Genomic DNA, 12,144 nt, shown 5'->3' on the forward strand with positions numbered 1-12,144 from the left:
TAATAACTGTAAAGGCACTTTATTATGATGACACCAAATGAGCATTAACAATAAAACATGAAATGGAAAAAACACTGATTTTTTTTTATTTTTAGCCCAGGCTGTATTGTTTGCTAATCATTAGTTTAACACATAGAGAAATAAAATATAACGTGAATTACTCATTATAACATTTAACATAAAATATAGCTGAACAGTCAAAATAACATTAAGGGCTACAAACAAAATTGCAGAAAATCTGTAAAATAATGACTTTATTGGAGAGTGATGCTTGTCTCTGAACATGTAAGTGATGTGGATCATAACTGAACATTTAACTGCGAGTGATTAGTCATTTTACACAATACAATGCATACAATACAAGGCAATACACTTGTAATAAGTCTATCCATCCATCCATTCGCTTCCGCTTATCCTTTTCAAGGTCGCGGGGGGCGCTGGAGCCTATCCCAGCTGTCATAGGGCGAGAGGCAGGGTACACCCTGGACAGGTCGCCAGTCTGTCGCAGGGCTAACACACAGAGACAGACAACCATTCGTGCTCACATTCACGCCTATGGTGTAATTTGGATTAATCAATTAACCTATCCCAGCAATCTGCATGTCATTTAATGGTGGGAGGAGTACCAGGAGGGAACCCAAGCAAACACGGGGAGAACATGCAAACTCCACACAGAAAGACCCCGGTCTGATGGTGGAATTGAACTCAGGACCACTGTGCCTCCTTGTAATAATTTCCTGCATCACAGGCTCTTTGGCTTCTGATTCCTGGTCTTTAACTTCTGACGAACGACTGCAACAGTGGTGAAGAAGTTTCCCGCGAAGAGAATAAGGAAGCAGAGCCCACACACTGAAACCTGGCATGACATTAGAGCATAGAGAACATGAGTAAGCAGAAGAGGATGAGTCGTATCCTAAACACACAGTTACCAGCATGTAATCTGTGCTAATGGTGACTGGATGTCACATAGAAACTGTAAAACCTGGTGTGTATGAGACCACTGACCTGCCATTCTTTACACTCTGGGAGCTGAGCCATTCTGAATAGAGACAGCCCGTTGAAGAGCTGCCAGAACTGAGAGACAAAACACGAAGCCTCAGGGTTTGTAGTAGTAGTGATTGTAGTACGCAGACACAGAGGAATGCTAAAGATCGAGTTGCTATCAAGATCAGCAAAAATCCAAACACTGTCTCCAGCTGCCTAAATACAGTCGATATTAAGTCTTACATGACATCAGCATTTTTATCAGTGCCTATTCCATCTAAACCAGGAGTGTCAAACATGAGGCCCGGGGACCAGGAAAGGCCCGCAAAAGACCTGAAACAGGCCAACTGGACATCTTGAGAAAATGTGAGGGAGAGAATAGATTTTTTAACAGCTGTCTCACTTGTCATAAGTTTTACAGTTTTTCCCATTGATAAAGACACCCCCCACCTTGCCATTCACCTTACACCAAAAATAATTAAATTACCTGTTTTTCCATTATGATGGAAATGTCTCTTTTTTGTTTGCTTCTTTTTGTTTTTTGTTTGATTTACAGTGAGTTAGCAGTAAAAACTTGTGTATCTGCAAATATACACATTCTGTATTTTTCATATGAAAGAAACTATACTGTGGTGGGGCTTGCTAATTTCTTGTTTTTGATTTATGTATGTTATGTTTTGTTTTACTTCATATGTTTATATGTTTCATATGTTGTTTGTTTAATTTAAGACAAAAAAAAAAAATTTAAATGAATGAGAGGTAAAACTTGAGGGGGTAGGGACAAATAAGTAAATACTTCAGCCTACTCCTTTTCAAACAAATAATGGAATGATATTTTGTAATGATTGTGAAGGCACATGTTTGAAATGTTTGAAATAAAAATGAACTGAACTGAACTGAACTGAAAAATAATAATACATTTTTTTTATTATTATAGGACAGTCTGGGTAATGAACCAGCAGAACTTTTTCTGTAATTTTACACACATTATTCATGTTTTTGAATGGTCCTGCCCATTTAACATCAAAGTAGCCTGTATGTGGCCCACGGTGTAAAATGACTTTGACATTCCTGATCTAAACCATGACAAAGCATGATTTTTTTTTCTTTTTAAAAAAATGCAAAATAAGAAGAAGAAGCTTGTCAGTGTCACACAGACTGTACTCACATGACCAAAAAACAGGAAGGGTAAAAGAAACGTCAGCCCTTTCCACATCCAGGACTGAAATCCCTCTAAATACAGAAAACACACAACAGTTTTCTATTTTTGTAGGTCTGTTTTTACTTCCATATGTGATTACAGCGAGGCCTGTGGTCACATTTCATTTAATGAATATAAAATCTTTTTTTTTTTTTTTGCCTGTCCCGTTTGGTTCTTTTGCCATCAGAATTATTGTCTAAAGGCGAGGAAAGATGCCCAACGGATTTACTTTACCAAATGGACCATCCCAGCCTTGCCGTAATGGTCTATTTGATTCACCTTTTATTGTTTATTTTATTTATTTTTTTATTTTCACTTGCTAGATACGGGACAGACTTGAATGAGGAAAAGAAAAGGGAGAAAGGAAGAGGGGGAAAAAACAGCGGAGAAGAGGGACGGGGATAAAGGGCAAAAAAACAAAAACCAACTAAATAAGCAGACCAAAAAAAAAATACATATATCAATCACCTGGATCACCTGTTGAGAAAGAAAAAAGAAAACAAGCAGAAGAAAACGAGAGCAATACAATAAGCAACATCACGATGATCTATGGGAATATAACAGTAAATACTAAATATTAAACATTATTGTGCAGCACGTAATATCGACAGCGCACAGTGTGCTTTGAGGTAGGAGCCAAAAAGGGTGTAGTTTGTGTGTGTGTGCACCTGTGAGAATGAATAATGAATATAAAATCTGCCTGCTACGAGTGTCTCACCAACAGTCAGATCCATGTTGTGTCTTTCTCCCAGGGCTCGCAGTCTGTACAGACATCCGCTCTGATAATAGCACTGCAGACACTGAACGAAACCTGAAGCAAACAGTGATCATCAGGGTTTTGTTTGGTTTGAAAAAGTGTTAAGAGATATGTTCTAAAACACTTCTTCAGCTGAGAATCAGATAGGAAGAACACACAGTTTTACTTGTTGCTTAGCAAGGGCAGCTCTGAGCTCTCGCACGAGAGTGAGTGGGTGTTTGTTCCTTACATTGGAATGTGGAGGTGTATATGTATGTATGTGTGTGTGTGTGTGTGTGCGTGTGTGTGTCAGAGTGTGACCCTATAAACGACTTCCCTAAACCTGCTGGTCTGGAAAATCCAAAAGTTCATCTATATGTAAAAAAGGCACATAGACTAAAACTGACATAGCTACGTTTATCCTCCCGTAAAACAATAAAAGAAGGTACGACCTTTCCCGTGCTCCCAGGATGTGGTTGTGAATGCAAGAGCACTCTGCAATGCACACAAAGCCTTTGCAGAGTATTAAAGATCGCACATCCTATCACTACCATATGTAAACTTATGATATTAAAAGATTATACTGACTACTGAGTACAATTTTCTATTGACAAAAAGAAAAGAAAAGAAAAGCTGGAAGTGTGAAATAAATAAGACTTACTTTGATACAGAGAGTAGGCGAGGAACTGGTTCCTGAACATGTGGTACAGGTTTCCCTCTGGCCTTTGAGGATTAAAGGGAGGGCATTTGTAAATAAAGATTTAGAGTTTAAATGTGTTTTAAAGAGCATCAGGGTTTTGTTTTTTTTTAACCTATTCTACTCACCAAGTCAGCATTACACTGGACAAAACCGCTGATATGTAGTGATGAAAAACCCACCAACCTTTGATTCTGTAATGCACAAGTTCTTTAATAAATAGGTCGTAGCAATTTATGAAAAAGATGATCGTGATTGGAGGTGCTGACCTGGAGCCATTGGTGATGAGGATACTCTCCCTGATAGTTAAGGTACAATAGTACCACACCAGCAGAAAATTGAGGATTACGTCAGAAAATCTAAAGCCAAGTGTTACGTTTAGAGAAACAGTGTCAGCTTGTATCTCACACAGTTGCATTCAGCTATTAATGATGACATTACGCCTTACCTGTAGCTCACAAAGAAATAGCAAATGAAGGAGAACAGCAGCAGAAGGACTGTGAGGCACAGCTTGAACTTCTCATATTCATCTTTGTAAGCAAATCTGCAAAAGCATAAGTTCGGGAAGAGTGAAGGATTGTCGAAATCCAGCAGCTGAGGACAGCTGTGCCAATGAAAGCACTTATCTGAATATTAGAGGTGTGGCTGGATAAATAAAAGTGGTGCTATAAGAGTGAATCAACAGAGAAAAATGCAAAAGTCAAATAATTATACTCGGCGCTTTGGGTTTGATGGTCAAACTTACTTTGACTGCTTGTTGAAAAGCGTGACATTCACATTTCCAAGAACCAGACTGAGGTATAGGCTGTAAGATCAAACAACCACATGATTTTTTTCTCTTTAGGTTAAAAAAGTGTTTTATTTAATGAAAGTCAGCTTATATTTTAAAAGCTATTGATTACCTATTTTTCTTGGGAAGGAAAGCCTCCATCTGAAAGAAAGCATTTGGTCGAATCTTGATTTTCTCTTTTATTTCATCCAGAATCCTGGCATCTTCTTCTGATGACCCTTTGCTGGATCTGACAAGTGACATAAGAGCACAAGATAACTTTGCATCATTGAATTGTCTCAGCCACTTCTAAAACCAAAGATATGACTGTTGTTGTTTATTTCTTCGCCAGTGAGGACACGTCAAAACTACTGAGTCTAATTCATAAAACCTGGTGGAAAGTTGGAGCAAATGCAAATTAAGGACCCAAAATGAACTGCATGGCAGCATGCACTCCCTAAATGTTTTCCATCATACTGTCTGTGACGATATGTGTGTAACCTGACTGGCTCTATTTTTTCCGTAGGCTAATTCACTGTAAAAGTCCGTTTCAGTCGGAGGTTCTGAAACGGGACTTTACTGGATTACTAAATACTGTAAACTCTCTGAATGCAGCTGTATTCATCAGTGGACCTGTACCGCCGGTCAGAGGAGGAGACGAGAGATTCAGCAGGTTGTTTACACTGAATAAATGGCTTATATCAGCATGTGCTGACCACTCAGTGCATTTTATCGACAACTTTAATATTTTTTGGGAACGCAGGCATCTGTTCAAAGCAAATGGATTTAATTTTAACAAGTCAGGGGTGAAACTGTTCACCTCCAACTTGTTTTATTCCATACGTCATCCATCCGTGCTTGGTGCCAAGGCTGAGATAAACGAGGAGTTATCTCATAAAGAGGAACAAACAGTACTCCAAGAACAGACAAAGCCCAGCAGAAACCTTGAGGAGGAGCTCCATTTGCCCCCACCCGGGAAGAGCCTCAGAAAGGAGAGACATCCATGGCATCTGAGGAAGAGCCTCAGAAAGGAGAGACATCTAAGGCAAGAAGAGGGGTCCCTATTTGCCTCCAACTCTCTCAACAACACCAACGACCAGGACAAGGGACCACGACCTTCCCCAGTCCCCCAAACCCCTGACAGGCCATCACCCTCCTCCCCCTCCCTTTCTCCCTCCTCCCCACACCTGAAATTCACTGAGGAGATGATGGAGCGGGTCAATGCTGGGCTCAGATCTACCCCCCGTCCCAATCCCTTTTTGTCCCCCATAAACCCCCCACCAGAGCGGCCAAAGGTTCGCCATCGAGCCCCGCCCTCAACAGAGCAATCGAAGTCACATTGCCCAGCCTCGCCCCCCTTAGTTCCTCTTCATGCCCTGTCTCCGCAGTCTGATATGTGATATGTGAAGGGTCCGGGCTGTGAGGATTATGGCAGTGATGACTTTTCCCAGGAGAAGCTGGGACCTTGTTTACTAGAAGGTTTTAAAATTTCTGTACTTTTAGGTGACAGGAGACATGTGGCCTGGTCAAAACACAGAGAGCTGCACTCTAAAAGATCTTTAAACATAGTAAACATACCTTGTGTGTCACAGACTGCTCCCAAACACGAGGGGACAAGTAATACCTCTAAAACACTTAAGTTGGCTTTATTAAACATTAGATCTCTAGCTGGGAAAACATTTTTAATTAATGATTTAATCACTGAGCACAGCCTTGATTTTATGTTTTTAACTGAAACTTGGTTGGACCAAAGTAACAGTGGAGCTGTTCTCATCGAGACGACCCCTCCTAACTACAGTTTTATCAGTGAGGTCAGGGCGAGCAGGAGAGGAGGGGGGGTTGCTGTCTTATTTAATGAATCATTTCAATGTAAGCAGCTATCTCCTGGAAGTTTTCAGTCTTTTGAATATGTGGCTTTACAGCTGAAGGCCCCATCCAAATGACCTCAGTGAACTGCTGTCTGTGATCTGTGTTGATTTTGACTGTGTAATTATTGCTGGGGATTTTAACATCCATGTGGACAACCCTCAGGACAAAGGGACTAAAGACCTGAGTAACACTCTGGGCAACTTTGGGCTGACTCAGCATGTAACAGAGGCCACACATAATAGAGGACACACTCTTGACCTACTGATCTCCAAAGGCCTGAGCATTTCAAAGGTTACTGTGTCTGATGTGGGCCTGTCTGATCATTACTGTGTTTTCTTTGAAAGTAAAATCTCAGCCCACACAAATATATCAACAACAGTGATCACAAAACGGTGTATAACTGAACACAGTAGTGAGATATTTAACCAGGTCTTCCCATTAACACCTGACCTGCCCAGAGGGTCAGTCAATGAGCTCGTCAATAGCTTCAATGCTAACATGTTAAATGTAATGGACACTATTGCTCCCATTAAGGTGAAGGTTATCTCTGGAAGGAAAAAGTCTCCATGGAGAAACTCCACACTGGTGAAAAATGAAAAAAGAGAGTGTAGGAAAGCTGAGCGCAGATGGAGAAAAACAAACCTCCAGGTTCATTATGACATTTATAAAGAGAAACTTCACAATTATAATTTACAACTGAGGAGTGCAAGGAGGTCCTACTTCTCTGACATCATCACTAAAAACAGCCATAATGCTCGGGTCTTATTTTCTACAGTTGACAGGCTAACAAACCCCCCTGTGTCAGTGGCAGCTGAACTTCATTCGACCATGGCCTGCAATGACTTTGCCAAATTCTTCACTGAAAAAATCCAAAAAATTAGACAAGCAATTGGTACATCAACAGCAGATCCAGGATATGTACTGTGTCCACCAAAAAACTGTTTAAACACCATGAAACAGTTTCAACCTATTAACAGCAAAGACCTGGAGGACATCTTAGGTCAACTGAACTCCTCCTCCTGCTGTTTAGATGTCCTGCCAACAAGTTTTTTCAAAAAGGTCTCAAAGACTTTAGAGTCAGACCTGTTACAGATCGTCAACTTTTCTTTATTATCAGGTGTGTTTCCAGAATCACTAAAAACTGCTGTAATCAAACCTATACTGAAAAAGGACAATCTTGACAAGACACAAATGAACAACTACAGGCCGATCTCAAATCTCCCGTTTTTAAGTAAGATCATTGAAAAAGCAGTTTCTCAACAGCTCAGTTACTTCTTAAAACAGAATAATTGCTACGATGCCTTCCAGTCAGGTTTTAGACAGAACCACAGCACTGAAACCGCTCTGACCAAAGTGTTTAATGACATATGTCTGAATACAGACAGTGGAAAAATGTCAGTCCTAGTTTTACTGGATCTCAGTGCAGCATTTGATACAGTTGACCACAACATATTACTCAAACGACTGGAGAACTGGACAGGTCTTTCAGGAACTGTACTAAACTGGTTCAAAACATACGTAGAAAACAGGAAATACTTTGTATCAATAGGTAACTTCACATCTGAGCAGACAAGTATCACATGTGGAGTTCCCCAAGGTTCCATCTTGGGACCCCTTCTGTTTAACATCTACATGCTCCCACTGGCACAGATTATAAACAACAACAAAATAAACTATCACAGCTATGCAGATGACACACAAATATATATCACAATGTCACCAGGAGACCGAGGCCCTGTACAGGCTCTTGGTAAATGCATTGAGGAAATCAATGACTGGTTGTGCCACAATTTTCTCCAGCTAAACAAAAACAAAACTGAGGTAATAGTCTTTGGCGCCAAAGAAAAACGATTACAGGTCACCAGAGAACTTCAATCTATACATCTAAAAACCACAAACCAGGCGAGAAATTTGGGTGTAGTGATGGATGCAGACCTAAACTTAGAAAAACACATTAAGACAATAACAAAGTCAGCTTACTATCACCTCAAGAATATATCAAGGATAAAAGATCTGATGTCTCAACAGGACCTGGAAAAACTAGTCCATGCATTCATCTTTAGTAGGCTTGATTACTGTAACAGCATCTTTACAGGTCTACCTAAAAAATCAGTCAGACAACTACAGCTCATTCAGAACTCTGCTGCTCGAGTCCTCACTAAGACCAAAAAAGTGGACCACATCAGTCCAGCTCTGAGGTCCTTACACTGGCTGCCTGTCCGTCAGAGGATAGACTTTAAAGTTCTGATGCTGGCCTATAAAGCTCTGAATGGTTTAGGACCAAAATACATCAATGACCTCCTGACCCAGTATGAACCATCCAGATCCCTCAGGTCATCTGGATCCGGTCTTTTATCAGTTCCCAGAGTCAGAACCAGACACGGAGAAGCTGCATTCAGCTTTTATGCTCCTTATATCTGGAACAAACTCCCAGAAAGCCTCAGATCAGCTGAAACACTCAGTTTATTTAAATCCAGGTTGAAGACTCACCTGTTCTCAGCTGCATTTGAATAAAGCACCAAATCCACACTTTAAGCTTAAATTTCAAAACTTACATTTAACTACTGATTTTATCTACTGTTCTGATTTTATCTGTTTTGATTTTATATACTGTTGTTTGTTTGTTTGTTAATTAGTTAGTTTATTTGCTTGTTTTATTCAATTTTAAATCATGCTTTTTATTTGTTCTTGTTTCTAATGTCTCTGTAAAGCACTTTGAATCACCTTGTTGTTGAATTGTGCTATACAAATAAACTTGCCTTGCCTTGCCTTAATGCACTAATTTTAATTTACACAGGTCTTTTAAATTTCTTTGTGGTGTCATCCACCACAATTAATATTTAACTAATTTAGTAAGTAAGTAACACTTGTGGTGAACTGGTGAGTGTGCCAACGCTATAAAACGTTCAAATCATAAATTTAGAACTGCGATAGTATTTCAGTTATGTTCTGTCGAGGTTCTTTTTTGCTTGTTTTTTGTGGAAATGTGATTTTTAATATTTGTATGGCTATTTAAAACAGTTTAGGATTATAGGCTGTGACCTGGACCCCTGCAGGGACTAAAGACTTGCAGCCAGTGTTAATGCTGCTCAGCCATTGGTCTTGTAGCAACACACTGGATGAGGGTTATGGGAATGTGGGACGAGGTATAAAGCCCAAGTTTCTCTTGGATGTGTTCATTTGAGTGTGAGTGTTAGAAAGAAAGCACTTAGGTGTAGGAAAGTTTTGTGTGTGAATGAGGCATGTTGTATAAAGTTCTCTATATTAGTTGTAAGACTCAATTTAAGGCTTACACACCTGAAATGAGCAGAACTCCCCACAATTCTTATGATGCAACGCAAGATATAATTTACGTTGTTGTACATCTGTGTACGTGTGTATCTCTAGTTGTGACTCACACTTACTTTTTCACCAGTTGGGATATCTCAGTCAGTCTTGTCCTCTGACGGGAGATAGAGGAAGAGCAGTTGTTTTGCAGTTTGGAAAGTTCATCCAGTTTCTTTAAATACATTCTGTGTGTCTCCTGCAGGACATTAAGAACACAAGGTTATAAACAACAACACAGGAAACATATCAATTAGAAGCAATATTTCAACTTTTTCAGCTTTCTGTGGATCTGTAAAAGAACATCATATATTCAATATACAGTGCAAGGCTGTCCCGATTATGGGCAGTTTCTTACCTGAAGTTGCTGATACTCTTCTTCCAGACCTTTCCATTCCCCCAGGATGTTTTTCAAATTTTCTGACATTTTGTAAACAGTAGCGCTAAAAACAGCACATCAGCTTAGGGTCGATGGTGTTCGAGCACCATGAAATGAGTTGAAATGTGATGGCGAAGTATTCCCAGGGTGTGGATCACGTCTCCATGTGCAGTTGATTGCATAAAGTGAACTTTGACTGGTACAAATGTGCAAGATTTTGTCTTGGACATTAATCTCTTTTTATCGCAGTGTTAATTTATCACCTGCAGAGCTTAAGGTGGCAGGTCATTGTTAACTGCATTGCAGTCTTCACTTTTGCCATAGTACATCCAGCTCCATGCTATTTAACACACTTATATTGCTACATGTTAGCAGCATCTAGTGGATTGTATTGGACTACTGCAAGCCATACTTGTGTAATTTTATTGTGACATAAGTTGTATTTTTGAATAATCTTCTTCTTTCCTGGCTGCTGCCTTTAGGGGTCGCCACACAGAATCATGCCTCCATCTCACCGTATCACTACGATCCCTCTGTGTGCCCTTCTTTACTAGATCCATGAATCTTCTCTGTGGTCTTCTTCCTGACTGGTGGCTTCATCAGCATCCTTTGTCCAATATATCTACCATCCCTTCTCTGCACATGTCCAAAGCATCTCAGCCGAGCCTCTCAAACCTTTTCTTCAAATTAATCAACCTGAGCTGTCCTGATCTACTCATTACTACTCTTGTCCATCCTGGGTCTTCCTCCTGTCATTTTAGTTGTGCCACTGTCTCCAAACTATACATCATAGCAGATGGTCTCACTACCATCTTGTAAACCTTCCCTTTCACTCTTGCATCCTTCTGACGCAAATCAACCCTAACCCCTTCATCCACTCTGCCTGCACTCTCTTTTACTCCTCTTTTGTGCACTGTGCTAGTTGCTTTGGATGGTTGACCCCTGGAATTTAAACTCATCTACATTTACTACCTTAAATCCATGCATGTTTACCCATATCCCTGTAATTCACAGTGTTGGGCAAGTTACTTTGAAAAAGTAATTAATTATAGTTACTAGTTACTTCTTCAAAAAAAAGTAACTGAGTTACAATATTCTAAAAGTAATTAATTACTTGAAAAGTAACTATTGTGTTACTTTAAAGAAAAATGTTTAACCCTCTGGAGTCCAGGGTGTAACTGGCCATTTTTAACTACTTTTGATTTGACTTCTACATTTCACCTTTAAAAACAGTTTATTTGCCTTGTTTGGTATCATTCTTTTCAGCACAACCTCACGTGTCTGAATTTACAGTCATGTTTTCATTTTGACACACCGTATTAACACAATTGATCTAAAATCAGACAAAAAACATAAAACCAGAGTAGAAAAGGTTATATTTTTTACTGTAATAACCACACACATGAATCATATTTCATAACTTTAAATGCAAATATAAATTGTTAATTTTAAAATCATATGTACAAGTTTTGCAAACAACAAAGTTACTTGCAGCCATTTATCTTTTACCTTTTAAAAAAAATAACCATTTCAAACTATTTACAGAACAATCAGCTGTTCTGCATTCAATAAGATGCCACACAAATTATTTGTGCCACTCCAAAAAAATAATTTCTGTCCACTATAAAGAACATCACAGCCTGATACCTGCAGGTCTGACAGCAGCAGCAGTATCACTCCTGTTTTCATTCAACAGTCGCCTCATTGTTCTGACACACAACACAAAACTATCCACAACACTACACACTAACTACACAAGACAAAACATTAACTACACACTCTAAACACACTAAACGTCACAAATCTCACACATCTCAAAACTCGCTCTCTCTCTTTTTCTGCTCTCTCTCTCTCTCTGGCCATCACGCCTAAAACTTCCCCCTCTTCCTAAACAACCAAATGTGATGTTGTATCATTTTTTTTGATTGGTCGACACGAACGGGCTGTTTTTTTGTTTTGTTTTATTATTTTTTGCTCATAAGCAGAGAGTGATTGCTAGCGCTGTCCTTAGACAGTAAACGTGACGAAATTATTGAGGAAAAAACGCCGCGTATATATTGTTTATCATGACTCTAGTTTTACGAGGCCTATCGACACAATTTAAAAGCTAGCATATATCACCTTATTGGTTTGTCATCTTGAAGTGGTCGTGTGATTGGCTTACCACGACTACTTTATTCTTCCT

The 12,144-nt window shown here is 39.5% G+C and overlaps 1 protein-coding gene across 1 annotated transcript; it reads right to left on the reverse strand.

Annotated features, from left to right (window-relative positions):
• Positions 1-10,114, reverse strand: LOC146693692 (transmembrane protein 120A-A-like). Its single transcript, XM_085479395.1, has 12 exons — positions 9,939-10,114; positions 9,661-9,779; positions 4,521-4,637; positions 4,364-4,423; positions 4,067-4,162; positions 3,888-3,977; positions 3,747-3,812; positions 3,583-3,644; positions 2,904-2,996; positions 2,153-2,217; positions 1,006-1,074; positions 1-856 (listed from the first exon to the last, which is right to left on the reverse strand). The coding sequence occupies exons 1-12, from the start codon at positions 10,005-10,007 to the stop codon at positions 743-745; spliced, it is 1,020 nt and encodes a 339-aa protein (XP_085335521.1). The 5' UTR covers positions 10,008-10,114; the 3' UTR covers positions 1-742.
• Positions 10,115-12,144: the final 2,030 nt, after the last annotated feature.

The sequence above is a fragment of the Copadichromis virginalis genome, linkage group LG14, assembly GCF_057382275.1.
Source record: "Copadichromis virginalis isolate Kocher_CV1m ecotype Utaka linkage group LG14, C_Virginalis_male_GT1.1, whole genome shotgun sequence".
In the NCBI taxonomy this organism is placed as follows: domain Eukaryota; kingdom Metazoa; phylum Chordata; class Actinopteri; order Cichliformes; family Cichlidae; genus Copadichromis; species Copadichromis virginalis.

What these genes read in the sequence shown, in the direction of transcription:
- LOC146693692 (XM_085479395.1), bottom strand. Translation starts at nt 10,007, where the DNA reads ATGTCAGAAAATTTGAAAAACATCCTGGGGGAATGGAAAGGTCTGGAA. An exon ending in CTTTTCAACAAGCAGTCAAA is followed by an intron (nt 4,163 to 4,363) that starts GTAAGTTTGACC and finishes ATGCTTTTGCAG; the next exon opens with ATTTGCTTACAAAGATGAAT. An exon ending in CTCATCACCAATGGCTCCAG is followed by an intron (nt 3,813 to 3,887) that starts GTCAGCACCTCC and finishes TGTGCATTACAG; the next exon opens with AATCAAAGGTTGGTGGGTTT.